This window comes from Paralichthys olivaceus, chromosome 15, assembly GCF_024713975.1.
Source record: "Paralichthys olivaceus isolate ysfri-2021 chromosome 15, ASM2471397v2, whole genome shotgun sequence".
Lineage (NCBI taxonomy): Eukaryota > Metazoa > Chordata > Actinopteri > Pleuronectiformes > Paralichthyidae > Paralichthys > Paralichthys olivaceus.
Genome location: NC_091107.1, coordinates 20,806,411 through 20,832,291, shown reverse-complemented (window position 1 = coordinate 20,832,291; position 25,881 = coordinate 20,806,411). Strand labels below are relative to the sequence as shown.

The window sequence follows — 25,881 nt, the reverse complement described above, 5'->3', positions numbered from 1 at the left end:
GTCTCAGTGAGCTCGGAGTCACTTGTGAACTCCTGCAGGAAATGCATGAAATACTCTGAGGACACTCGGGTTCCCTAGAAACACTTATTTGCCAAGTGTCCAATTACTTTTGGACCCCTTAAATGGGCAATGCATTCTGTATGTTCTCCATTTCCTCTGTCAAATGTCTACATAAATTCCTGTCACGTGTTCTGAAAGCCCAGGTTAACATGTTAAGATATTTAATTTTTTTGTCTGACCAAAAATAGCAAATTTACAATGATATTAAACTATAAAATTGACAATCCTGTCTATTAAAAACAGTCACTGAGTTTTGATGAAGTAGATTTTAAGACTTGAGAGGAGAAATGTGATATTTACAGACCCTATTCATAGACTCTATTACATAATCATAAAGCCCCCCCCCCACCCCCCCAAGTATCACTATTATTGTTTGCATTATAAAACCCAGTACGACTGAGCTTCAATAAAAAAAGCTAATAAAAATATCTTCTGAACTTCTCTCCCCTTTTTCCACTCACTCCTCCTCTCCCTTATTTTCTCCTCTCACCCCTACCGGTCGAGGCAGATGGTCGCCCACATAGCCTCTAGAGTTTTTTTTTTTTTTTTTTACTCTGCACAGTAGCCCAAGTGTTTGCCATAATAATATTATAAGGTCTCCACCTGACTATGTAAAGTTCCCTGAGATGCTCAAATAAAATAGACCTGAACTGAATTAAAGCCATTTGACCTGAGTTGCTCTGTTGTGAGACTCAGGAGAAGAAACACCAACAAACAAATAAACCAACAAAAAGTAGCGTCAGAGCCACTGAGGCGAGCAATAGAAGGGTTCAGGTATTTGTACTTTGACGGTGAAATGAATCCAGGATGTGTGTTCGAGCGCGGGGCGCGTGTTTTGGCCGGTCAGTGGCACTGTGGTCCTCTCTTTCTCATAGGCTCCGTGTTGCATTACAAAGGCAACAATAACAACAGCTGCACTTATCACACTGAGCACTTCACAAAGAAACACTCACAAAGAAAAGAAAGAGAGATGTTTCTCCTGCTCCTCGCTCCCTCACTCCGTCCGGCCCCGTGAAGCTGTTGCACTTGTTCCGGGCTCCTCGGTTTGTCGGTCCGTTGTGCAGCTTTATTTTCACGCGCTGGGTTGTTGCTCGGTGTCGATTTTGCGCGTCAACAATAAGAAGCACGCTGCTGGAGCGACGCGTTTGAAATGAGCGCATTTCACTCAATGGGATTTTATATTTAGCTCGGTGAGGGACGCGCTGGAGGAGCAGCGGGGCAGCGGGGAGAGGAGACCCCCCGATCCCACTGGTGTCCAACATTTTTGAGCCTTTTCTCTGCGTCTGCAGACCCCAAAACTTGGCGTTCATACCGCGCTGTGCGTTATCAGGGTGTGTGTGTGTGCGCGCGCGCGCGTGTGTGTGTGTGCGAGAGAAAAGGGGGGAATAGCGCAAATTTATCTCCAGCTCCAAAAAGGGGAGAAAGATGATGATGATGGCCGGTGGCGGCGGAGCAGCGGTGGACCACAACGGGATTTACTCCGACCTCCACAGCCTCCAGCAACCCCTCATGGAGCCCGATAACCCGGACTCCCGCAAACGACCGCTGGAAACTCCGGCGGAGGAGGCCGGCTGCACCAAGCGGACCAACACCGGAGGTAAGAGACGCACACAGCAGCCAGTGTTTTGCTGTGGAAGCCTTTACACGCAGCTCCATGCGAAGGAGCCACTCACAGCGTATAGAAGCAGACCTGGGCCGCAGTATCATGCAGCTCCTGTGCACTTTGAAACCCTGACTTGTGTTTGTGACTTCATACTCAGCTACAACCCCCAGCAGGGTGAGCAGACAGCCCGACTGAGCCTATGTGAACTCCTCAGCTCAGGTCAGCCTTCTACATGAACCTGATCACCTCCTGCTGCACATCTGGAGCTCTGCTGGGAAGACTTTGATTCAGTCTGATTTGTATATAGAGGCTTTCTTTTTTATAAACGAGAGGTGTTTATACTCACCCTCAGTTTATCAGTACTGTGGTTGTCCTCATACACACAGGGATCCCCTGATACTGTCTTGTGCAGAGGCCACACTAGAAGTCAAGTCAAACATCTTGCCCTGCTCCTCTTTGACTCCTGGATCCTTGAGAGCGGGATCCGCTCCCCGAACAAATACATCTCCCACTGAAATATGAACCTTGGCTTTATGATACATTAATAGCCCAGAGGACAGTTGCTCTTCAATCTAAAAGAGAATTGGCCTCAGTGTTGATTTGTGAACAATGACAAGTAACAGCAGGGGCTCATGTGGTCATTTGAGATGAGATGTATCAGGGATTTTAGTAGATTTATTATGAGTTATCCGGGAGACTTTAGAGGGATATTCCTTCTGCTTCAGGGTTGAAAAAATGCTGATTTAGAGCTGGTAAATGAACAATGTCAGGAGCTAAATGTGCATTTGAAGTACAGTTTGAGGAAGAAAACCAACAGGTGAAACTCATTCAACCCTGAACAACTAGCAGGGTACACACGCCACAGCACTTGCAGCCTAGATCCCTATCAAACACAGGTTATTTATAGGTTGTGGGATGATCCAAATCTCTGCATCTGTTTTGTATTTTTGTTACCCCCGTACTGATGTTTGACTTACCAGCTTTTAGAAAGCCTCCACTGTAGCAAAATGCAAAAGACAAAATTTGGATTCTGAAATGCTAGAATGCTTATTAAAAACATGTTGGAGCTCCACATGCAGAGCTGGGCAGTGTATCTGGTGTCAAATTAAGATTTTTTTATGGGGGGGAGCAGTTGGTTTCATCCCTCCCCACATGAAAAATTTAAATTAAATGCTATTAACAGATTAGAAAATTAAACAGAATATCAGGGAATGTTGAGAACTACTTGGTGGGTGTGGAAGGAGGGAACTACAGAAACACTGCAGCACCATTTTAGCAAATTGCCTCTGGTTTCATTTTGTGGAGGAGAAATGATGGTGGCAAATAGAGAAACAATGAGGTGTGTGCACACTTGCTTTATTAGTCATCGGTAAGATGTCGGTGAGGATGACGGCCGATTCAATATGCCAGTACTGTTAAGTCTTATTTCAGCTTGTGACTGTTATGGCGTGCACAGCTCACAGGGACCACTTATTTAACAACTTAATGTTAATTAGACGTCCACAGAGAGAAGCCAGTTTCTCACCATATGTTGCAGAAATTTGTCTCTGTGTCTCCCACCCACCCACACGCTGCCATTCTGTGACAGCACCATTATATCCTGTTTCGAAAAGGACAAGTGCATCTTTGCCACACCTCACTGCACCTCAGAATTGTTATTTCAGCAGGACACATAAAGACCCTTGTGCCAGCAGACAGTATTTTAGAGCAGATCCAGCCTCCATATGTCTACCGTTAGTGCTCCAAAAAGCACTGTACAGAAAAGTCACATGGTGTTCTTCCCATCCAATATCAGGGTGATATGAATGGCTAGATAGTGTGAAATTGCATTTGGAAAATCGTAACAGAAAATACAAAAAACTCGTGATTCACACAGACAGTTTCCACTTTTTATTGCTGTCATTTCTATAATGTTATCACACATCATTTTATCAGCCTGATTCCATCTTCTTTGAAGACATCGCTGCATCACTGACTGCAAGGCTTTTATAATCAGGAGGTTCATTGTCCCAATGAAAAATAAATATGTCAACTAATAGCTAACTTCCAAGAGGCTTATTTTTTTATATTCAGGCATATTCATGTTGAAAATAATAATGAGGTGCAGTATATAATATATAATACACGTTTTGTCACCACACTCGTCTTGAATATGTGTCAGGAAATGTCAGGAATTGATTGAACTGGACATCAACGGCATAATTAGTTTGGTAAGGCCTCAGTTTATTATTTGTAATTCTGACCTGACGGTGTCAAAAATGAATAAAACTGCTGCCTTATTTCCCTTTAAAATCTGATAGTGACACACTTCCATGTCCATGGTAACTGGTGCTTGCTAAACCTGTTTGAAAAGCACAGGTTATATATGTTTTAGTATTGTGTAAAAAATGTGTGATTTTCACATGTACATCGCTAGACCTGATAGGTTACACACATTGTTACACGCATCATGTGATGATAGTCTTGGAGCTTTACATTGCTCTTTAAACATATTTAAGGCATTATTGACATTTCAATTGTACAAATTAGCTTAGAATTCTCTCGAAAGTGTTATCATATGCAGTAGCTCACCAAGATTAGATTTATGGAGTGAAATAGCAGCCAATCCACTGCTCACATGATAAGTATCTAAAAGGGTGACTCTCTGGCCCATAGACTGAGCTCAGGAACATAGACGCCATGTTAATATTCACATGAAATGCACATTAAGATCATTCGTAATGACGCCTACACAAAACAGATGTTTCATAAATATCTCGTCATCCAGGGCTTTATGTAATGTGTGTTAGCATCACCTCCTATTTCATGTGATCCTTATTTATTATATGTAACAGTGCAGACCCACAGCCTGTCTGCTAGCAGTGGTAGACAGCCTGATAATCCTTAGCTGTCCCTGTAATCACCAACCCCTTGACTACAACTGATATTGATCACGTTATTCCTACGGAACTGATCATTAACATGACTGGCAGTAACAACAAAGAGAAGAAAGTGCATGCTCTTTCAGAGCTGAGCCCCTCATTATGCATTAAGAGCTGTGGACACTGATTGAGGGAAATTACTCTTCTTTTATCAGCATTGCCCCTCTCGCCTAAGAGTGAGCATCTTTCATTCATTTCTCTGTCTAATTACCCATACTCTGAGCCCATGTTGCTGGCAAGCATGCACCTTCCAAAAGGTTGTGTAGCTGAGGGATTAGGTATGATCTCGTAATGTAGCTAATGGAAAGGTTGGCACAGGAATGTGAGCTGTATTTTATTTTTTTAATTTTTGGTGGGAAGGACACAGGTGCCCTTGCAGAGTGATGTGACGTGAGCGGACTGTGAATTTGCCAGGTGGCAGTGAAAGAGAGAATGAGAAGAATGGAGAGAAAAGGAGAGATGGATAGACCGCGAGAGGGAGTGGAGTCTACAGGGAGGCTGTGTCTATATTCCAGAGCATCTCTCAGTGAATGAGACCGGTAGAATTTTCTGGAAGGCATTCGCTACTAAACAAAATGGGCCACAGTGTTAGGGTTTGATTTGTGGATGAAAGCAGTAAGCAGCCAGGAAAAAAAAGGAGTTCCTTTTTTACAGGTTCCCTGGAAGGCACTGTTTGATGAATTTGAACCCCCACCACCGTGTCCATGCACAGACAGTAACACACATGCACATTGCAGTTTTTACACACTTAAGATACCTCTCGGCGTAAGATTTATAGGCGTAGTGATTGGCTTCATCACCCCCCCTCCACCATTCTGCGGCACTGCCATTTGCAATGGTTGATGAGCCCCTCCGCCCTCTCAAACATGGCCGTCTAAGGGATTGGGGGTGGGGGAAAAGAGGAAAGGAGGGTGGGTGGCGTAAGGCACGCTGTCTCAGATCACTCCTCCTCCACCTCCTTCATCATCTGCTTATGTTATCCATACACCTCTTCAGCCACTGTTGAAGGTCACTCTACATGCTTCCCCATTCAACGCTGAAGCCCGCTCACTCAGCCACTTTACCTTTGTCACTTTCCACTAAAAAAAGCGAGTGAATGGACTGCCATACTTTATAGTGCTGCGTCAAAAGAGGCGGAGTAGAGGAGAAAATTCAATTTTTTTGGGACCGGCATCGGGAGGTGGGGACATGACGTGCTGGAGGGAGGAGGCCACCCATTGGCCGAGCGACGTGTCAGTCCTGCGTGCTGCTGCAGACGGACAGGCCACTCGATGAATATGGATGAGAGCAGTGAAAAGGGTGATGCGGCAGGGAAGACCCCCCCCTTCAAACCGATGCAGGCTTGAACAATGCGTGCCGTCTTTCACTGAAAACACTGAGAGCCTGCATTAGCATTTTCTCAGACAATTGAGGCTCTGGCCAGCTGCAGGCATGGCTCGGATGCTGCGGTGAAATCTCTTTTTCTGCACCCACTGATGAATTAAACCTCGGTGAAAAAGGTCGACTGGCCGCATTCCTCAACACTACCATTGCACCTATGCCTAGGCTAATGTTAAGATCCCCTTTAGAGATTGTGTCCCGGCATTGATGGCGATCTGACAGAGGACTTGAGAAGCAGCAGATCTCAGAATGGGTAAGCCTCGAACTCTTTTTGTCTGACTTGTTGAATTTGTCCATCATGTTAGACTACATGCAGTTTCATACACCTCGAGCTCATTTGTCCATTATTGCTCATTTTTGTACCACCGTCCTTGCTGTCTGTAAGCGGCAGGTTGGTCCATTGACATGCAGAATGGATATTTGGAAGGGTAGTAAGAAGGAGGGAGGACGGTCACAAGGCATTTCCTCCTGACCCACCCCCCTTGAGTGACTTAACTAAACACATTTGGCTCAGCGTCTGTGTCTCTCCTCCGAGCCATCCTTCCAGTATTGGAAGCAGGGGTTTGAACTAACACCCCACTGGCTCAGCTTCCCAATGTGCCCCACTGCTCCCGTTCCCTGGCGGACTGCAGCAACAGATTGCCATGTTTACTCTACCACATGACGCCATTAAAACCTGTTACTGTGATCTCAGACACTAGGACAGAATTAATTATTGAGTAATGACAGCAAACGTGGCTGTGAGGGTGATGGAGGGGTTCTTAGTGGCTTCCTCCCCTGGTGGCTTTACTCTCGTTGAAGATGAGCAGAAAGTTACGCAGTGGGTTTGGGCTTGTCTGTCAACAACAGGTCTTTGGATGTTTGGATCCTGCAATCAGTATCATTCAAATTAAATTCTTTGTGTGGCTACGGCATCAGATATCTTGTGATAGGAGGGAGGGCTCAAAAGCTTTATGGCGACCATGTCAGTCATGCATGATCTTTATTTTTTCACCAAGGTCATTTTATTGTTATTCGTTTTGAGAAAAAACATAGAGCTGTCTGCAATATAGTATGAAAATGCAAAGATTGAACAATGGCCAGAGATAATTAGAGCTGCTCATGTGATGCCCATGTTAAGGTTTATCTCGTATTTCTATTGTTAGGACAATCACAGAAAAATCGACCAGCACCTGACGTACAGTATATACTAGCTTTCAATTGGGGGAGTAAATTTTGTGCTGTCACGTAAATGTGGATTTAATAAGGTCTGGGATTTGGGATTTTCTCCACAACCATGGCTAATTATTCAAAATGAAAAGGGGATTCTGTTAACAATTATGTCATTGTCTGAATATTTGTCAGAACCATTGGTTATGGGTGATGTGCACGAAAACAAGCCTGTGTCTGAATGGAACATGAGGGGCATATTAATGCAATAAGGAGAGGAGCTAACTTGTAGGCTGTGAAATTCCTTATGTCACAGTGTCATGTTAATTCACATCTGAATCTAATGAGTGCATTATAGAGGCAACAGGTCTGTTTGAATGCAGGGTGGTACGCCTCCATCCATCCATCTTTCCTCCCCACCATGCCGGTCAAGCCCCAACATTCGACACCCTCCACAACCCACAGGAGGCAGCGACATGGTGACAGACCTTGTGGCCCACGATTGGAAATCGGAGGGATTTATTACTTGGAAATGCACGAGAAATCTCGTCATACAAAGGTGGACAGTTCCTTTTTGCATCTCTGCCCGCTTCAGTGGCGTCACCCTTGAGGCAGCTGAAAAGAATCGAACATGACGTCATTGCATCGAAATCAGCATGCAGAGGAGATTATTTGTATCTGCGTTAGTGTAGTTAGTAAGCACCTGTACCAAGTGTTTACCATGATGTCATCGATATGATATTTGAATGCACAGGGGATTCACGGACGCTCCACATCCATAAATGTAATATTTGTAAATGATGTCTTGTTGTCAGGTTCTGATTATATTTGGGTCTAAGCTCAATATGTGGTTGATTGCGTTTTAATAGATTAGTGCACTTAACGTGTTCGGGGTTTTCCTGGACAGACACTTCACCCACTTTGGTGCTGATTAATTCTTAATTAGAAACTGTTGGAAATGAGAACTTTCCCTATTGAAAGGGTAAAGCATGAAAGCTATAAATTCTTCAGACTGATGTGCTGTCAATCATGGAATTCTACAAGCCACTCTAAGCCACAGAAGCCCCCTTCCAAAATGGAGGAGATTTAGACCCTTTTGGCAGTATACCCTATGAACAAATCTGTGGGATTGGTTCCCATATGTTCTTCTCACGTCTGTTAATTGCAACGGATCCCTTTGGATTGGCATTAATAAACTGCATGGATAAAGACTTCATGTGTTTGCTTTTAGTCCTCTGTTACTTTGTCTTCCAGGAGAAACAGGATAGATTTTACATTCAGACTTAGGTGTTAATTCTACATTCCCTGTATTCATGTGTGAACAGTGATAAGTAACACTGGACTTGGCTATGTATTTAGCCAGAGGTTGCTAAAACTCCTTGAAAACAGTTAAAATTAGACCTCTGCAAACTAGAAAGGAGGTCATCATTTACTCCATAAGAAATCTGGGACAGGACACAGAACATGTCACCAATCTCCAATAAAATGTGGATGTGCTGAAAACTATAAAAGAATTCAAAGGGTAAAATCTGTTTCAGGTGCCTTCCCAGAATAATTCAGACACATGATAATGTCATTTGTATTTCCCCCATATCATATATATGTCAAAGCTGTGTGCTCCCATTGTGAGTTTTTGCTTGTTCAGGGTTTTGGGGGTTGGGTACTAGTATGGTGTATGTAATACTGTACAGAGCTACTTTACGTGATGTGACCCTATCCCACTTTGTGTGTCTCCCCCCCAGAGGAGGGCGAGTACTTCCTGAAGGTGCTGATCCCCAGCTATGCAGCCGGCTCTATAATTGGCAAGGGCGGCCAGACCATCGTACAACTGCAGAAAGAGACGGGTGCCACCATTAAGCTGTCCAAATCCAAAGACTTCTACCCAGGTAAGAATGAACAGACATTAGTTAAAATCAATCTATCAGTCTATAAATATATGACACCCAGCTGAAAGAATGATGGTTTGGTCTAAGAGAGCTCTTCATTTGGCTTTCCACAAATAGCTGCAAAATAATTTAACAACACACCAATCATAAACACTTTGAACGTGATTATCCTTGTGTCCTTGAAGGACTAAACATGCATGCAGATGTTACTGCTGTTAGATGCTGCATTCAAGTCTGCAGGCATTTTCAGTTTCAATTAAATTGCCTCTCAGCAGGTTGCACCCTTCAGTGCAGGGTAGCTCTTTTTGCAGTGTTCATGGTTCCATGTCATTGCAAAACAAGAAATGGCTCTCTTTTCTCGAGTAAAGTCTGAAGAATTGTGCAGTGCTGACATTTTATCCCCATCAAAATCAATTGTGTCATGCAGAAGACATGTAGCCTACATCAGTAGCATTAACCAACCTGGAGAGTTTCAGTCAAAAATGTCAACAGTAGAACGATGCTCGAGCAGCTCGGTGACCCCTATCACATGGAGGTCAAAGCTGAGCCATCTTATCCTCCAAACACAAATGCCTGAGTTGTAGAGGAGTCTGGGTGTTTGTCCTTCATGCCTCAGTGGATTCTTCCACCCGGTGAAAAATAACAGGTGCTGAGCATCTCGCTGCTTATTAGGTCCAGATGTTTTTTGTGATAACACATGCCAGAAAATAATCCCTTCGTAGTAGTAGTATACTTTTTACTGTCTGCCTGATTTCATGTCTTGGTTTTCCATCATAATGGCTACAGTGATTATTGGACATGTCCTCTGCGGTTACAGTTGAAGAAGAGTCATTAGTTTACTTTAATGTAGAAAGCAACATGTCTCACTACAGACAGAAAAACAGCATATCATGTTTGATTTTGACCCGTCCAGTTGGGAGTTACAGCTGATATATAAGACAGACTAAGCCGTGGTGCTACAGAGTTACTGAGCACTGGGGGAGAGGAAGAAAAGGATTTGCTTGCAAAAATTTTTCCGTACCTTTTTCTTCCACCATGTTTCCTATAGCTGCGATGAAATGACGCCTACTCAGAGGGCTTTGATCGAAATTCTTCACATGCTAGCCCGGCTACGTTTGAGGGAGGGAATATGGCTACTTCACTGGCATCAGAACAAATGATAGCAGTGACGGGTATCTTTACTTCTCTCTTTGGATTGCAGATGCGTTCATAGGCCACCACCTGCTTTGCCCATCCCCCTACTCATTATCGTGATGAGTGAGAAGAGGAGTTCAGGGAGAGGGTGCTGGCAAGGATTTGATTGGATGGTTGTTCTGGCCCACACAAGTAAAATGAAACGACTGCTACTGTAAACTTCACAATAGATGAGTGCTACTTCCTGAGAAATCAGAAGAGGGTAGACCTATAAAAAACTCTAGCTGTTCTGAGAATATGCGACTTGGTGAAGTTTATAACAGCAGCTACAACAAAAAATAAATAAATCTGTCTCGGATTTTAGAGACAAGCAATTCAATATGACATGTTTATCAGCCACAAATGTATTACCCTCCTTCAGTGCTGAAGCAGTCTAGATTTGGGCTAACGTAGCATGCTAATACTGTTACACACAGTTCATACCCCTATCTCTCATCCTGCGGCAACCTGAGCACACTCCAACCACAGCACAATCACACACTAGAGAAATCAAGGGACAACAACCGATGCAGCCATTTTCTTCTGCAATCCTCTCTTTGATGGCTCAGTCTGAGACTCCCACCCACCTCACGTCTTCCATCCGTCAGTGTAAGACATGAAACCGTGAATTTGAAGGTCTTGATTGGAACTGTGCACTTGGGCCCTGATGTGGCGGACTGAGATGGATGAGCAGAGATAGTGAAGTGTGTGTATGATGCATGATTGTATGTGAGCGAGGGGACAGGGGGGCAGGCCTAGAAATAGCCTCTTTCAATCCCTCTCTGTGGACATGACCCCTCTCCCAGCTGTACTCAAGCTGCTCCAACACACGCCAAGTTTCCTCTTTCCTCCTCCCCACTCACTATTTCTCTCTGATTTTGGTTCCTGGTAGTTGGGAGAGTTCAGGCCAGATAAGATTACATCACACTTCTCTTAAAAAGTTGTTTACATGCCTTCCTCCTAATTCATGGGTGCTGACTTTTTTATCTTCATTATTTAAAGTGAACCCATCTGAAACAGGTTTTGGCTGAATGACTTGATCCTCTATAAATGGAGCATGCTATGCATTCACCCACTCGCACTGTACATTCAGCTCATACACACACCCACTCACACCTACTTACACACATCCTCATATTTATGCAGCTGAGAGGGAGAGAGCAGTGGGAGTCCACGATTTGAACATAAACTTAGAAACAAAACTTCAAACCCTTTGCTTTGTGCAGCTGGCCTCCGGCCAAGTGCGTGTATTGGGTTACTTTGTAGAGCACGAACAGATGAGGGTGTTATGATGTCACAGCAACACAGGGAGTATGTTTTCCATTATTGGATCATTAAAATATCAGTCCCAATATGTGACCTCATGCTTTAAAACACCATTATTCCTCAGAGTAAGCTGAGGTAGTTCCTTTTTCAAAAAAAAAGAGCACACAATGAAACTGCAGCACAGGAACTCTTTGTTGTTTTCCAACATGTTCTATATGTAGTGTAAAGTCACTCTTTCAAGCTCCATATAGGACAGCATCAACTCTGGCTAGGGTGACGTCATGGGCGGGGATTTCAAACAAATGGAAACTGCAGCCTTTTGTTTCTCCAGTGAACAACAGCTCTTCCTGGTGACAGTGTACTGCAGTATTCCAACATGTCTCTGCTATATGACACAACCATTTTGTCAGAACACTGAACGCACATCAAAACAACTGATGACATTTTTTTGATTGGGAAATGTGAGTTAATTAAATGGGCACTCAATCAATGTGATTCCTAAAGTTTGTCATGAGGAGTACTTGTGAACCAGTGAAAGCAGTTGAGTAATCTCTTCAGTGGCTCCAGAGGGAGCTTTCAAATGTCTGGCAAAATAACCATGATGACCTCACTTTTATACATCGGCTGGGCTTGGTCACTCAAAATTATTAACAGAAAGCCTGTGTTACAAAACTGGAGGTGTGGCGTTAACAGGGTGTGGGCATTTAGTAGGAAGTGTCTGAAAGATGCTATCCAGTGTTTTTGACTCCACTGAGAGGACTAAAATACCTTGGCCCTTGCTACTTCAAAAGTTCTATCCATCCATCATCTACATCGCTTATTCTGTGAGGGTTCCAGGGGGAGCTGGAGCCAGTGCTTCAAAAGTTGTCATTCAATTTAAGTCTGTCTCTCAACGCTCCCATTATTATGAAAGTGCAAAACTATATTTCCAGTATAGCTCTTTAAATAATCAAGAACTCCCCATACTAACTCTGCCCACTGTAGCATCTATGCTAGCCACCCTTAAAGACCTCAACTCAGGAAACACTAGCCTACATTAATCTTTTTTGATTCTTCTATCAATGAATACCTAAATTCTTCTTCAGTAATCTTAGAGAGTAAATATAATTGTTTTAAATAGATGGGCCATGCTTTTGAATTTGAAACATATTTTTCAGAGCTCACAGAAAAGGCAGAAAGGTCCTGAGTTCCCACTGCCCGCTATTGTCCAATTATATTCATTGTTATGTTTCCGTCACTTCCATCACAAAATGACTCTTCACCACTCTGCATCAATAGCTGCGACTTTTGAACATTACAGTCAATGCCACATTTCAGACGTTTTTTCAATTTGTCCCTGGAGACGCCACCCTCCACAGCGTGTGTACATTTTCTTAGTTTTGTGCAGCTCCTCCATTTATGTTGCATGTTGCATTATGGTGTCCTTCATAACCACACTCAACAAGCTCGCTCATTTACTCTGCAAATTGTGTATTTCTGACATTGACTGTGCTTGTCCTTTTGGTGTTCATATTTGTTAAAGTATGGTGATAGTCTGCACTTTTTAAATTGTCAACGAATGAAAAGAACAAAACCAACAATGAATTATCTCAACTCAAAAATACTGTATTCAGAGCCAGATATTGCTTCCAATTGTGCCATATAGCTCCATTGTTGTCCACAAGACTATTAAAAACAGTGTGCCACTAACAGTGAGCCACACTGTTTCACTGGGTGACATGTTCCCTCATTTCCAAAGACATGGGCACTGTAAATTATTTTTGAGTCATTCCCTCATCGGGACCACCAGCACCACCCTGCTGCTCTAAACTCTGTTCCAAAAGTGTATTAATCCATTGCTAAAATTAGTCCCCAACAATCTGTATTTACTGCTGTTTGAGTCATGTATGCTAAAAAACAACAGTAGTCACCTGTTTTATTGTAAAAGTGAAACTGCTTCATGTATTTGTGACCTGTGTTTGGAGATGTACTGTATGTCTTTAGTAGATATCGGTGGAAATGGGGCTCAGGGCCGACAAGGTAGAGACGAGACAGACGCGGTACTGAGGTGTCAAGTTGTTGACTAATGCTTTGTTGGTTTTTGTCTTTTCATGAGATTTTTTGACCTTAAGGAAGAATACAGACCATCACCAGCCTTAACCTTTAAAACCCATGAAATGACCAAAGATTACAAACAGCTGCAGCTCTGATCTATCCGAGCCTGAAACTCCGCACTTTGTGTCTGTACTCCGTCTAGTAGTAAAATCCCTGATGTATTTTAATGTAACACAGACATCAGATCCTCCATTACAACATCCCAAATCCTCTTGATGCTATCTAGTACTCTAAAGAGTCCCACAGTATTAGGTTTCTTCCTCTATTTACTATTTACTGTTCATTTGTATGTCTTAACGCTTATTAGAATCAGATATATGAAACAAATCAGTCATTAGTTTAATGGCTTAATTCTCTGTTCTAAAAATCTAAATCTGATAAGCAAATTGCTGGCTTTTTTTTATAAATTCAGCACATAGTGTTGTGAACTCCTGGTCAGAATGTGATGTGATGTAAAAGTTTTCCAATTGACTCTGATTTACTGGATAAAAATGGCATGTTACAAAAAGTCCAAAGATTTAAAATCTGTGTTTACATTTTGGTAAGCATGCCACATGGCATCACTGTGACACCATGAATATATTCAGCAGTGGGATTTCCAACAAAAACATTCCAGCTCGATTAGTAGTGTGAACAATTACTTAAAAGAATCTGCTGATGTGTTGACAGTGATACATATGTGTTTGAATAATGAGACTAAGCCAGAGCCAGATTCAAATCGCATGGAAGCTCAAGCAACTGGAGTTGTGTTGAAACTCTCTTACTTCAGGATCAAGATAGAACACCTGGGAATCATTGGTCTTTTGGGGGAAAGCTGAAGGCTGAGATGTGTGCTCTCTGGGGCAGTGACACATTTGTCTCCCCTACCTGCCAACAAGCCGACGTGCAACTCAAAGCCCAGAGCTTTTATTGTGCAATTCATCATCCTCAAAGAAAGACAGAAGGCAAAAGCTGAAGCAAGCAATTCAGGAAGTGAAAAGGGTAGAGAACAAAACTTGTAAATTCAGATAGTTTGTCCTCTTCATGGTTTCACGTCACTGACAAAGGTTGTAGTCACACATCATGGTACATGGTACATGCATGAACCCTTCCTCTGACCTGGGAGCTGTGCTGTCACTGTGTGAAGACCAGTCGAGGTTTATGCCTTCTAAGGACATGTTGTGTCACTCAGTATGGCCACGTTTGTTGCATCTGGGTAGAGCAAGTCAATTTCCAATAAGTCAGACATCACTGTCATATTGGTTCTAACTTCCTCATACTTTATTTTCATTATTACAGTCTGTTGTTTGTATCCATGGCTGCATACACAAGCGCAAACTTAACATGAACATAAATCATTGAAAATGAGAGTGAAAGGAAACAACAACCACTGTTTTTCTTGTCTTTTTTTAAATATTCACTGTAACTATTTCATTGACATATCCATGCATGTGATTAAAATACTTAATTGCATTATCACTTTGGAAATAATGTCATAATAATGTTATGTGCTTGCATACAAATCACAGGTAATCACTCAAGTTAAAGAATAGGAGGCAGGTGAAGCTCAGTAGCTCAAAAAGGAGCCAACTGTGCTTCTCCCTGAAGCTCTACTTCATTTATAGCCAGTTTGTATATTTTCCAGGAATAAAATTGGATTTATTTTGGTAACACAAATTGACAGTCAGACATTCGGTAACATGTGCAGGACTACTGTCTCAAGCAGTGTTATTTAAAGTCATAGTGCAACATGGAACACTGTATGGCTATTATAGACAATTCAAGGTAACTAAGAAAATAAGGTCAGTTTCAGGTCAGATGCCTGTTCCCCCTATTTTTCCCAATAACAGTTTTCCACTGCTTCTCCTGATTGGCTTAAACTGACCTATTGATTGTTTAAATCCATTATAAGACATGCCAATGGCATGAAGACAGTCCAGTCTGACTTTGACTGATTTCTTTGAATTAATTCATTAATTTCCTGAGTAATGTCCTGATAAATGCCCAGAGATCAGATGAGATTCTACTGAATTTCAGTGATGCAGTACAGCAGCGCTGCTCAGACACTCGTTCACCTCATTAGCTTGCCTTTGCCATTTGCAAACATACCCGATTAATGGTGAAGATGTGACGCTTTACTCTCACTAAATTTTCCAGATTTATGTCACTGTTATGTCATTTGAGAAAAAATCAGCCAAAGAACGGTCAAATGTTAAAGAGAGCGAGGCAGGAAGGTTGATACAAAAGGGTGAGTGTTTTAAAAATCTTGTGAGGAAGTATAAAAGGCTCGCTGTTGCATCACCTGTTTCCACGACTCAGCCCCTTTACCATGGTAACGGAATGCCAGTTGGATTGTCAATGTGGGTGTAGAGAGAAGCCTAGAGGAGGAACAAGTGTGTGTGTTTGGTGTTAGAGCTGCTGGGCAAGGCCAGGCTAAGCATTACAGCACTGAAAGAGTTACATCATTGAAGAGGAATGAGCTGCCCCTCCTTCCCAGCCCCCCCAACCCCATGGCTCCCTAACCAAGCATGGTTCTTCTTTTCGGACGTTTCTCTGTTGATTGTGTAAATGGAAGAAGCAAGGAAACGCTTAGTAATTGGGGCCTCATTGTGAAATGTCAAGGAGCATTTTTCATTGCCAAGACATCTTAATATAAATAGACTCTGGTCCAGCCCGAGCAAGTCCTTCAAATCTGCTTGTCAAGTACGCACTCAGAGCATTATAGTAACTGATGCAACCGACTTATGTTTGCCCTCTTCCTCCTCTGTCATCACAGGAACAACAGAACGTGTCTGTCTGATACAGGGTACAGTCGAAGCTCTCAATGGTGTTCACAACTTCATTGCGGAGAAAGTCCGTGAGATGCCCCAGAGCGCCCAGAAACCTGAACCTGTCAGCATACTGCAGCCACAGACCACTGTGAATCCCGACCGCGTCAAACAGGTGAGATACTGTACAGCCAGTGGGTCTGAGGGTGTGTGGTCACTCTGTGGTAGGTACAGGTCACTTCCAGGAGACCTTGTTTATTTGTCTTATTTGTTCTCTGGGCCATGACCCACAGTGTGGTAGGGTCAGGAAAATGTGAGGGTATGTGGTTATTTTTACCTACGGTCTTTCATAGCTAGACAGAGCTGTGTGGCAGCTGCAGCCTAAACCCCTGGGATTAACAAACCGCTGAGTAAAGCGGGGGCTGGTATACTACTCTGACTCAGTGTAAGATATCCCTCTCTCTGTCGGCCATTTATGCCATTAAATCTGTCTCTTATTACATTTTATTGCTACTTCAATCTTTCTATTTCTCCACAGGCCAAATTGATTGTGCCCAATAGCACAGCTGGGCTGATCATTGGCAAGGGTGGAGCCACAGTGAAAGCAGTGATGGAGCAGTCAGGGGCTTGGGTGCAACTCTCCCAGAAGCCAGAGGGCATCAACCTCCAGGAGCGAGTGGTAACCATCAGTGGGGAGCCTGAACAGAACCGAAAGGCTGTGGAGATCATAGTGCAGAAGATCCAGGAGGACCCTCAGAGCAGCAGCTGTCTCAACATCAGCTATTCTAACGTCTCGGGTCCAGTGGCCAACTCCAACCCCACTGGCTCCCCCTACGCCAACACGGCTGAGGTCCTGCCCAACGCGGCCGCAGCAGCTGCCACTGCCTCCAGTCTTCTGGGTCAGGCCGGCTTGACGGGAATGGGTGCCTTCCCCGCCGCCATGTCTAGCTTCTCTGGCAATGACCTGTTGGCCATCACCTCAGCCCTCAATACATTGGCCAGCTATGGCTACAACACTAACACCCTTGGCCTAGGCCTCAACCCTGCAGCTGCCTCTGGGGTTCTTGCTGCAGTAGCAGCTAGCGCTAACCCAGCTGCTGCTGCTGCAGCTAACCTGCTGGCCTCCTATGCTAGCGATGCCTCCAGCAGTGGCCACCCTGCTGCAGGCCTTGGTGGGTTCTCCCTGGGTTCTCTAGCAGCTGCTACAGGGGCTTCCAATGGTTACCTAAATGCCTCTTCCCCGCTGATGGCCTCCTCTCTACTGGCAACAGAGAAGCTGGGAGATGGGGCCAAGGACGTGGTTGAGATTGCTGTTCCTGAGAATCTGGTTGGTGCCATTTTGGGGAAAGGAGGGAAAACGCTGGTCGAGTACCAGGAGCTAACAGGAGCCCGAATCCAGATCTCCAAAAAGGGAGAGTTCATTCCTGGTACTCGGAACCGTAAAGTTACCATAACAGGGTCGCCAGCCGCTACACAAGCAGCGCAGTATCTGATCAGCCAGAGGATCACGTACGAGCAGGGTGTGCGTGCTACCAACCCACAAAAGGTGGGCTAAAAGGAAAAAGAAGAGGAAAGAAGGAAAGGATGAAGACAGAGATAGAAGGGAATTGAGAGGGCCACGATGAATAGAAAAAAGAAATGTCCAAATATCTGTTCAATATTTCAGTATCAAATGAGAGAATCACAAAGGAGGAGGTGGGGGAGACAACCAAGATAAGTGTGTGTGATATGTGAATGTGTTTTAAGGACTGACGTCCTGATGTTTTTTAAAAGTTCGTGTCGAGTCCTTTTGATGATGGTGATCAGAGTAAGCTGAACTGGTCCACTGCCAAGCTGCAGATTCAAGGGTGAGGCCGCAGGGTTTCACCCTCCTCAAAAACCTCATAGCTGTTTTATTTTCCATTTTTTGTTTGGTTTTGTTGGTTTTAATTTCAGTTGCAAACCTCAGCTCCCGGCGAGTTGAGCGGGTCAGATGAAGTTCCAGCTAATAGAGCTGTTCTACAAACCTTGCTCTTTGTATACAGTGCAGAAGGCATTGTTAACAGGGGACAGGTTTTATGACAAGCACCTGTCATCTCAATCTATGGGGAAGCAATCTGAGTATATTCATGTCTACTTTCACATATGTTGAATTCTGGCTCATATCATGATTGACGTTTCTAAATTTGGGTATTTTATATTTTCATCCTTTATTTATTGACATGGTCTCATTCAAACACAAATAGATTATTTAAACCTGTGAATGCAGGTTGATCTGAATGTAAAAACAATTTTAGCCTGATGCTATTTTTTATTTACAGGGATCAAACATTGTGTTGCAGTGAAAGAAATGTATAACTCAAACCCAGGCTGAACTTCACTGTTGCTGTCTGCAAGAATAGTTCAGGGGTTAAATAATCAATGTGAGAGGATAGAGGAGACACACAGGAATGTATAAATATATTTTACATGAACTTACATAGATAATGCTCCCACAAATGCACAAACACTGAAACATATTTGCATATTCAGCCACAGCTACAAACACAGAAATGTGTTTGTTGTTTAACCCTTTCTTGGTGCTATAGGATTAGGTTTTTATCTCCTTAAACATGAACTCAAAATCTCTCTGGCGACCAATCTCTTTACTTGATTAGACAAATACGCTGATGTATCATCCAGCCATTAGTAGCCCATTGGATCTGACCCAGCCTCTCACCCAGTGAAAAAGAACTGATTTCAGCGTTTCATGATGGAAAGCAATCCAGTCTCCATCTACACTCCCAAGGCAGGTCTTCTTTTTTCCAAAAATTGGCCATTCTCTAGATTTTACCTGACAGTGTTTTGCCTCAGTTGCACATTTGTAACCCAAGAGGAATAACTTAAAGCTCAGTCTACCTTGATGCAGTGTCTAACCAGTTTAGTTCACAAAGGGAACAAAGCACTACAAAAGCATTTTGTTAAGAAAAGCTGTATGAACCAATATCTGTGAACAAAGAAGCGATTGCCTTTACATTAAGGGTACCAAATAGTCAAAAGACATGAACTAATGAAAGGGAAGTAGACTGACACTTGAAAAGAAGGTTTGGGCTCATTTTTTCTTTGAGCCATCCTTCCCAATTTGCATCAAGACATAAAAAAACTACAACTGTAGTTCATGCCTGTTATCGTCCCCGAAACATGTTATCGCTCACTAACTTCATGTGGCGCACATATTAAAACATAGCAAAATGTTGTGGCATCATTGTCTGTTATTGGCAATTGTTTGTCTAATGCAGGGAGGCAAATTATCTAGAGCATTTACAAGCACGCAAAGATTACCTTGGCTTCCCTCTGTGCTGCTATCCATGGTGTTCATCCTGAGTACACTGGGTCTCTGAAGACTGCACTGTGAGACATTACGAACACAATGTAAAGCGTGTCTGTCCCTGCATGGGATGTGAGTATATTTTAATGTGCACATCTGTGTCACATACACAAGACGTACCTATACTGACAAAAGGGATATCACCACAAGAGCATTCTCACTCCGACGTCTTGTGATGTTTTTGTTTACTAGTACTAACGCACTGCATTTAAATTCTGATCAGAGAACCACAAATTAGCCCCCAACCACATTTTCATGCACTGTTATTCTCCAGCCCTATTGCGTCCACTTCCGACACTGTATCGAGACATCTTTCAATTCTCCCCATCAACCCAAGCTCTATGATCAGCTTCCTGAGTACACGGCTGTGAGGGTTGGTGCTGAGTAGAGTCCAAGAAAATCAGAACCACTCCCATTTTTTGGAAAATCTTATGAATAGCCTTGTCTCTTTTCATTTTCACAATTCATGTTTGAATTTAAATGGATTTGCAAGTGTTTGAAACCACTCTTTGTGTCTGAACATTGTGCGTGGCAATTGCAAAAGTAAGCCTTTCTTCCTAACTGAAATCTTTCCTTTCACTTCATGTCTAAAAGGCTTCACAGTCATCCATAACTACAATGTGGCCACTAGAGAAATCTTAGCGTAAGATAACCTTTTACTGCCCAAGATTTTAAGCATATAATAGGATACAAGCACAAAACAAGGGGGTGTTTTATCAATGCAACTGGACTGCTTGCCTGATCAATACTGATCAATACGTTGTGCCAAATACTATTTCTCTCTGCCCCTCATTAGCTTTCCTCTTTCTCTCAACATTTTATTCCCCTGCATGTTGCCGTTTCTCGCCGTTCTGAAAATTCCTCCTGTGTCCTAATCCCTGTCTGTGCTTCTTCCTACGCCGTGCTCTCCCCCTCTTTCTCCTTCCTCCTGTCTTGTCTTCTCATGGGCGGTGTGTCGGGTGTGCTGCTGGTGGGAGTTATGCACTATAGGTCATAAGGGTATGAAAATATTTTCCCAGGCCGCAGGAGTTCACAAGGCTAAAATGCACAGAAAACACCTGCCTCCAAAACTGTGACACCCACCAAACCAACCAGCAACATTAGTATCAAATTCCCTCTATAAGAAGAACAAGTAGGATTTAGGAAGGTTTAGACTGTGAATTATGGCCTTTTAAGGAAAGAGAAAGTGTTGTTTTTTTTCCAGAAGAAGGTAAATCTTGGTTGAATAAATATTCATATGTTGGCTGAACAAACTGAGCTCAAGCCTCAGCCTCTAAACAAAGCATAGAACGGACAGAATGCATTAGATAGCGAGTGTAAGGTGGGAACTCGTTTGTGACCTCAAGCCGAAACAATGACATCCTTTATGCATATCCTCTTATCTGAAAATGACTAGAATCCATTTCTGTGGAATACAATATGTCATGTCATATGATCTATATGTACTTTATTGTAGCTATTCTAGTTTGTAGTCCAAATGCAGTCCAGCGTTGTCGATACAATGTGAACTATGTTATATTTGTGTGGATGATGAGAGTGCCAACTAAGCCTGATTAAGATTAGCTTCGCGATTTGTTTGTGCATTATGATGACTCATCATCAGCCGGTGGTGTCCATATTTCTGTCATTGATGATTTAGTTTGACAGTAAGAAAATGTAAAGAATATTGGAAGCAATATAGTAGCATGTTGTCCTGTTTTGTGTTTTATGTCTGTTGTATGAACCTTTGAAATTACTAAGATTTTGAATGAATAGGTTTACATGTACTTTTTGTAAGTTATGAAAATGCTGCTATTTGATAAGTAAACTATACAAAAATATTTTAGTTGAAAAAAATGTCTGGTCTGTTTAGAAACATGCTCCACAAGGCTGGAGCATAAAACGAGGTGTATAGAATACTATACAGTATTGGTAAGATAGTAAAAGTAATAATAGACTCCATAGTACAACCTGTGCCAAACTAGACCTCTGCAGCTTCTGAAATTGTAGATGTGCGATCAAATGTTAGATATCAATAACTTGTTTAGAAGTGCTGATCAAGTGCCAATCAAACACTGTCTTTTAAGTTAAGAAAAGATAATCAAATACATTACTTAAGAAAACAAAGGACAAAGAACTTTTTGTGCATTGTTTTATCCCATAGGTACATAGACTAAGAGTTAAAGATTGTGATTTTTATGGATCCATGTTGTTTTACACTCCATGCATCCCTTGTGTGTTTGTTTGACCTGTGGCTTAAGTACTGCTGTTTTCTCACAAATGTCTCTATAGGCCAGCATGGACTAAGCATAACATGTTATAAGCATTCATAACATAACATTAACAATCAAAAATGTGTTTGTGGAGTTAGGTGTTATCTTTTTGCACGTCTTCTATTGCATGGTATCAAAGTAAATTATGGAGGAAAAAAATTACAAAAATTTGCGAGGTGTTCTCGCAACATTCAGACATAACACTGCATGCAGTCAAATGTAAAGCACTTAAGTTTTTCTCGCCTCATGTTTAAAAAAAAAAAAAAAAAACTGTTTTTTTTTATGTTGTGAGTTGGGAGGGAGCTCATTATTGTCATGTTGGCCCGAAAAAAAAAAAGACACAGAAACACACACACACACACACAGACACACAAACATCTCAGATCAAATTCTCATCAGTTCATCGAGTTCATCTCTCTACATCATCAGAGAAGATATTTTCAATTTTAGGTACAGTGAGGAGTATTGAAAATGTGAAACAAGCAAACGTGAAAATGTTATTCAGTGCATTGGCTCCTTGTGTTTGTTTTTTTTAAGATACCAGACATGCGTTTGTTTTACTAACAGGTTGAACCTCATATAACCTGTCCCATGATATTTGTAGATTTTTTTAAGTCACAGCTTGAAAGCCCAGATCTAATCTATGAATGTACCCATTTACTCTTTTTTTTTTTTTTCTTCTGTCGAATGTTATTGGTCTTCAATGTAAATTCAGGGCAGGAATGTCAAATACATGTAGAGTTAATATCTATGTCAAATACAGATTTCAGCTATAGTCAGGTAGGCCTCACACGGCCATAGTCATGAACCAGATATGTTTTAACACAACTTCCGATTCGCTGTCAACATTATCTTGTTTGTTTGGTGTTGCATAAATGCACTTTACTGATCAGTGGTCATATTGGCTGTGAAATGAAGCAAACCATGTTGTCTTTCAACAGTTGATCTTTTTTTCTTTTTTAATCCTGCCATTATTTGCTATTAAACTAATGTTACTTTAATTTATTTATTCCCTAAACCCGTTGGGTCTCATGAATGATGAAAAGGGCTGGAGTCTCAGACAAAATAGAAAAGTTGCACCTGTTCCCCCACTTGAAGGCTTCTCCTTCACATTCCCTTCAGCAGAGGTTTGTGTCAATCACTGAGTGCTGTATTTTGAACCAACAAGGTGAAACCATGAGGGATGTGTATGCTTTTGTCCTTTTTACTTTGTCTTTTTACTTGTTTTTTTTTAAATTTAAAGTGGTTTTCATTTCCCCAGTAAAGTGTGATGGAAGCACTGGGGTGGATGTACTGAGGGATGCAGGTTGGACGTCTGGCAGATGGAAACTGTCAGATCTGAGAAACATAATTGGCACCAGCCAAATAAAGATTGCGTCTACCACCTCAACATAATGAAAACCACAGAGGAAACCTACTAGACTTGGAAAGGCCTAGCAACGTGAATGATAGTTCTGTCCCATTATTTTATGTTACAAACCCCTTTTGTTGCATTTACTGCTTCACACCTGAATGCCAAACGAACTACAACATCATTCCAAAAGTTGTCACGTTTGTTTTTATTTCTACTCCAAATGTATTCCGGACGTTCATCCACCACCACCACCTCGAACCCCCACGGAGCCCTTTCACAAGAAGGCTACGACTGGTTTTAACCGCTACAAACTGGCTATAAGGCTGCTTGCTCCTCTCTTAAAACCTCTTCTACCTGAGCGTCACACTCTCAGCCTCCACGATATCACAATTTGTGTTTCATTACAATGAGCACCCGCTACCGTGTCCACTGTTGAAATGGATTAAGGTATTTCTGAGCCCTTGCGTCTGAGAAAATACAGGATTCTTGCCAACCAGACATGAGGCCGTTTTTGTCTTTGACCCTCTGAACCTCCCATGAACATATAGTTGACCTTCTCCATCCCAGAGAACTCATGTATGTGTTGGATTTTACTCCACTTTTACTGTCAAAGTCTGTGAGGCTGTTCTTTCGTTATCTGGACAATTGTGCAGGGCTGAACGCTTGCTCAAGTGTAAACTGAAGAAAGCATGCCAGTACCTTGCAAACATTTTCATGTCATTGTCGATTTTCTTTAGGATCGATTTTACTTCGTTTTAACCTCTGTTCTTTCCATCTCAGAAAAAAATGGACTGACAGCATAAGATCATATATTCCGACCTAAGCAAAGTGATGTTTTGTTGATTGGGTACATCTCTCTTGGATATTAATGACAGTGGTTCGTTTGTTACTAGGGGAATCTGTGAAAGTCCACAGTGTTAACTACTAAAAAGGGCTTTCTAGGACAGCATTTATATGTCTTTTAAAATGAAAACATCCTCTGAATATGTTCAGAAATGAGATGAAAATGCCTTCTTGTGCCATTTTAGAAAAAGTGAAAGCTTTTTAATGGCAAATATTTGTCAGCAAGAGTGCCAAATAATTCCATACTGAGCCAAAAGGCTACCAGCCTACATAAATAAATGTTAGATCACAGGAATGGTTACGTCCTGTCTTCACTCCCCTTGAAAAACATCACCCTAATTGTACGACGTTTGAGCTCATGTACTATTATTGTTATGCTGCCAGTCTGTTTTCTGCTTTTGTCAGAGAAACATCTCAGAAGCAGTATATTTTCTAAATGATACACTGTTGATAAAAAGACAGCAGCTACTATGGCGAGAGGGAATGAGAGGATTTTAAAAGTGTCATTGTTTTTATTATTCGTTTATTTGAACATTATTCATTAATAGATTTAACGGTAATGACTATTTAATGTAACTGTAGTACTGTGTTTGTAAAAGAAATTCAGTGAGTTGTGTTTTATGACTCGTGGACTACCAGTGAAGTCAGCATTTCAGTGTTAATAATTGAATTGTTTTTTAAAGATTATTTTTGCGACGGCAACAAAGAGTCATTATAAATGTTCATTTTAACATCACTTGCCTTCTGTTCCTTTTATTCTCCACCTCATCCCTCTATGCTCCAGAGTTTATATGATTACAACCAACATTTTTATGACCAGATTGATTTCTGGAGTGTTTAATCTTAGCACATATTAAATGGGAATCACTACTCTGTTTACATGCACATAATCCCCATATAATGAGGAATACAATTTAGGTCTAGTTTTGAAGTGGTGAAAAGGAGCATCAAATACACACCTGCCTTTATCCGGTGCTTGGACTTGTGTGCTGATAGCAGGGTGATACTCCATAGCTCATTATGTTGTTCGGCTTAAAAAGCTTGTTTAGTCGCACCAGAGCAGCTGTGACATTGGCCACAGCCCATCTGCAAACATGAACAATTTGTTTCATTTCATAAAGCATGTGAGGGATAGCTACAAATGTTTGTCTCATCTGTGATCACAGTTTGAACATAGACAAAGTAAACTGAAAAATTATAGGGTTTTACAGGCTGAGGCCGCTCCACTATTTTAGGCTTACATGCCGAGCACACGGGCGCAGATGTTTCCAGTTTGCTCCAGTTAGCTGAATAAAGGGTTGCAGCAACACAAGGAGTTACCTGAGCAAACTCATAACTATGATTAAGGTGTTGTTTCACCACAGCAAACACAACGCCTAAAGACACATACACACACTCACACACACTCACACACACACAGAGAGGAGTTCAGTGAAGTCAGCTAAGTGCACACATGTAAGTGTGTGTGGTCCACTGATTACATACATCTTACTATGTTGTTGGGACCTAATCATAGTCACATTATGGGGACTTGTCTTCCTTATGGGGACTAAAGCAAGACCTCATAACAAATGATATAAATACATATAAAGCAGAAGAAATGTTTTAAGGTTAGAGTAAGTTAAGGTTTAGTTTAAAGGTCCAGTGTGTAAGATTAAGGTAAAATGAACTATTGGCAAAAATTTAATGTAGAATAATCCTCATGATGTTTTCAATAGTTCATTTCATCTAAATTGTATGAATTGTAGTTTTCTTTACTCCAGAAAAGGCCCTTTATATTTAAATACTTTATATTTACATGGAGGGG

General features: G+C 42.0%; 1 protein-coding gene across 2 annotated transcripts; it reads left to right on the top strand.

The window, feature by feature from the left end:
- Positions 1–742: 742 nt before the first annotated feature.
- On the top strand, positions 743–24,810 carry LOC109628783 (RNA-binding protein Nova-1). 2 transcript variants are annotated; one of them, XM_020086148.2, is made up of 4 exons: positions 743–1,657; positions 8,856–8,999; positions 16,288–16,454; positions 16,818–24,810. In XM_020086148.2, the coding sequence occupies exons 1-4, from the start codon at positions 1,486–1,488 to the stop codon at positions 17,832–17,834; spliced, it is 1,500 nt and encodes a 499-aa protein (XP_019941707.1). In that variant the 5' UTR covers positions 743–1,485; the 3' UTR covers positions 17,835–24,810. The 2 variants fall into 2 exon arrangements, with proteins under 2 accessions (XP_019941707.1, XP_019941708.1); XM_020086149.2 differs by lacking the exon at positions 743–1,657 and adding an exon at positions 5,641–6,217.
- The last annotated feature ends 1,071 nt before the right edge of the window (positions 24,811–25,881 follow it).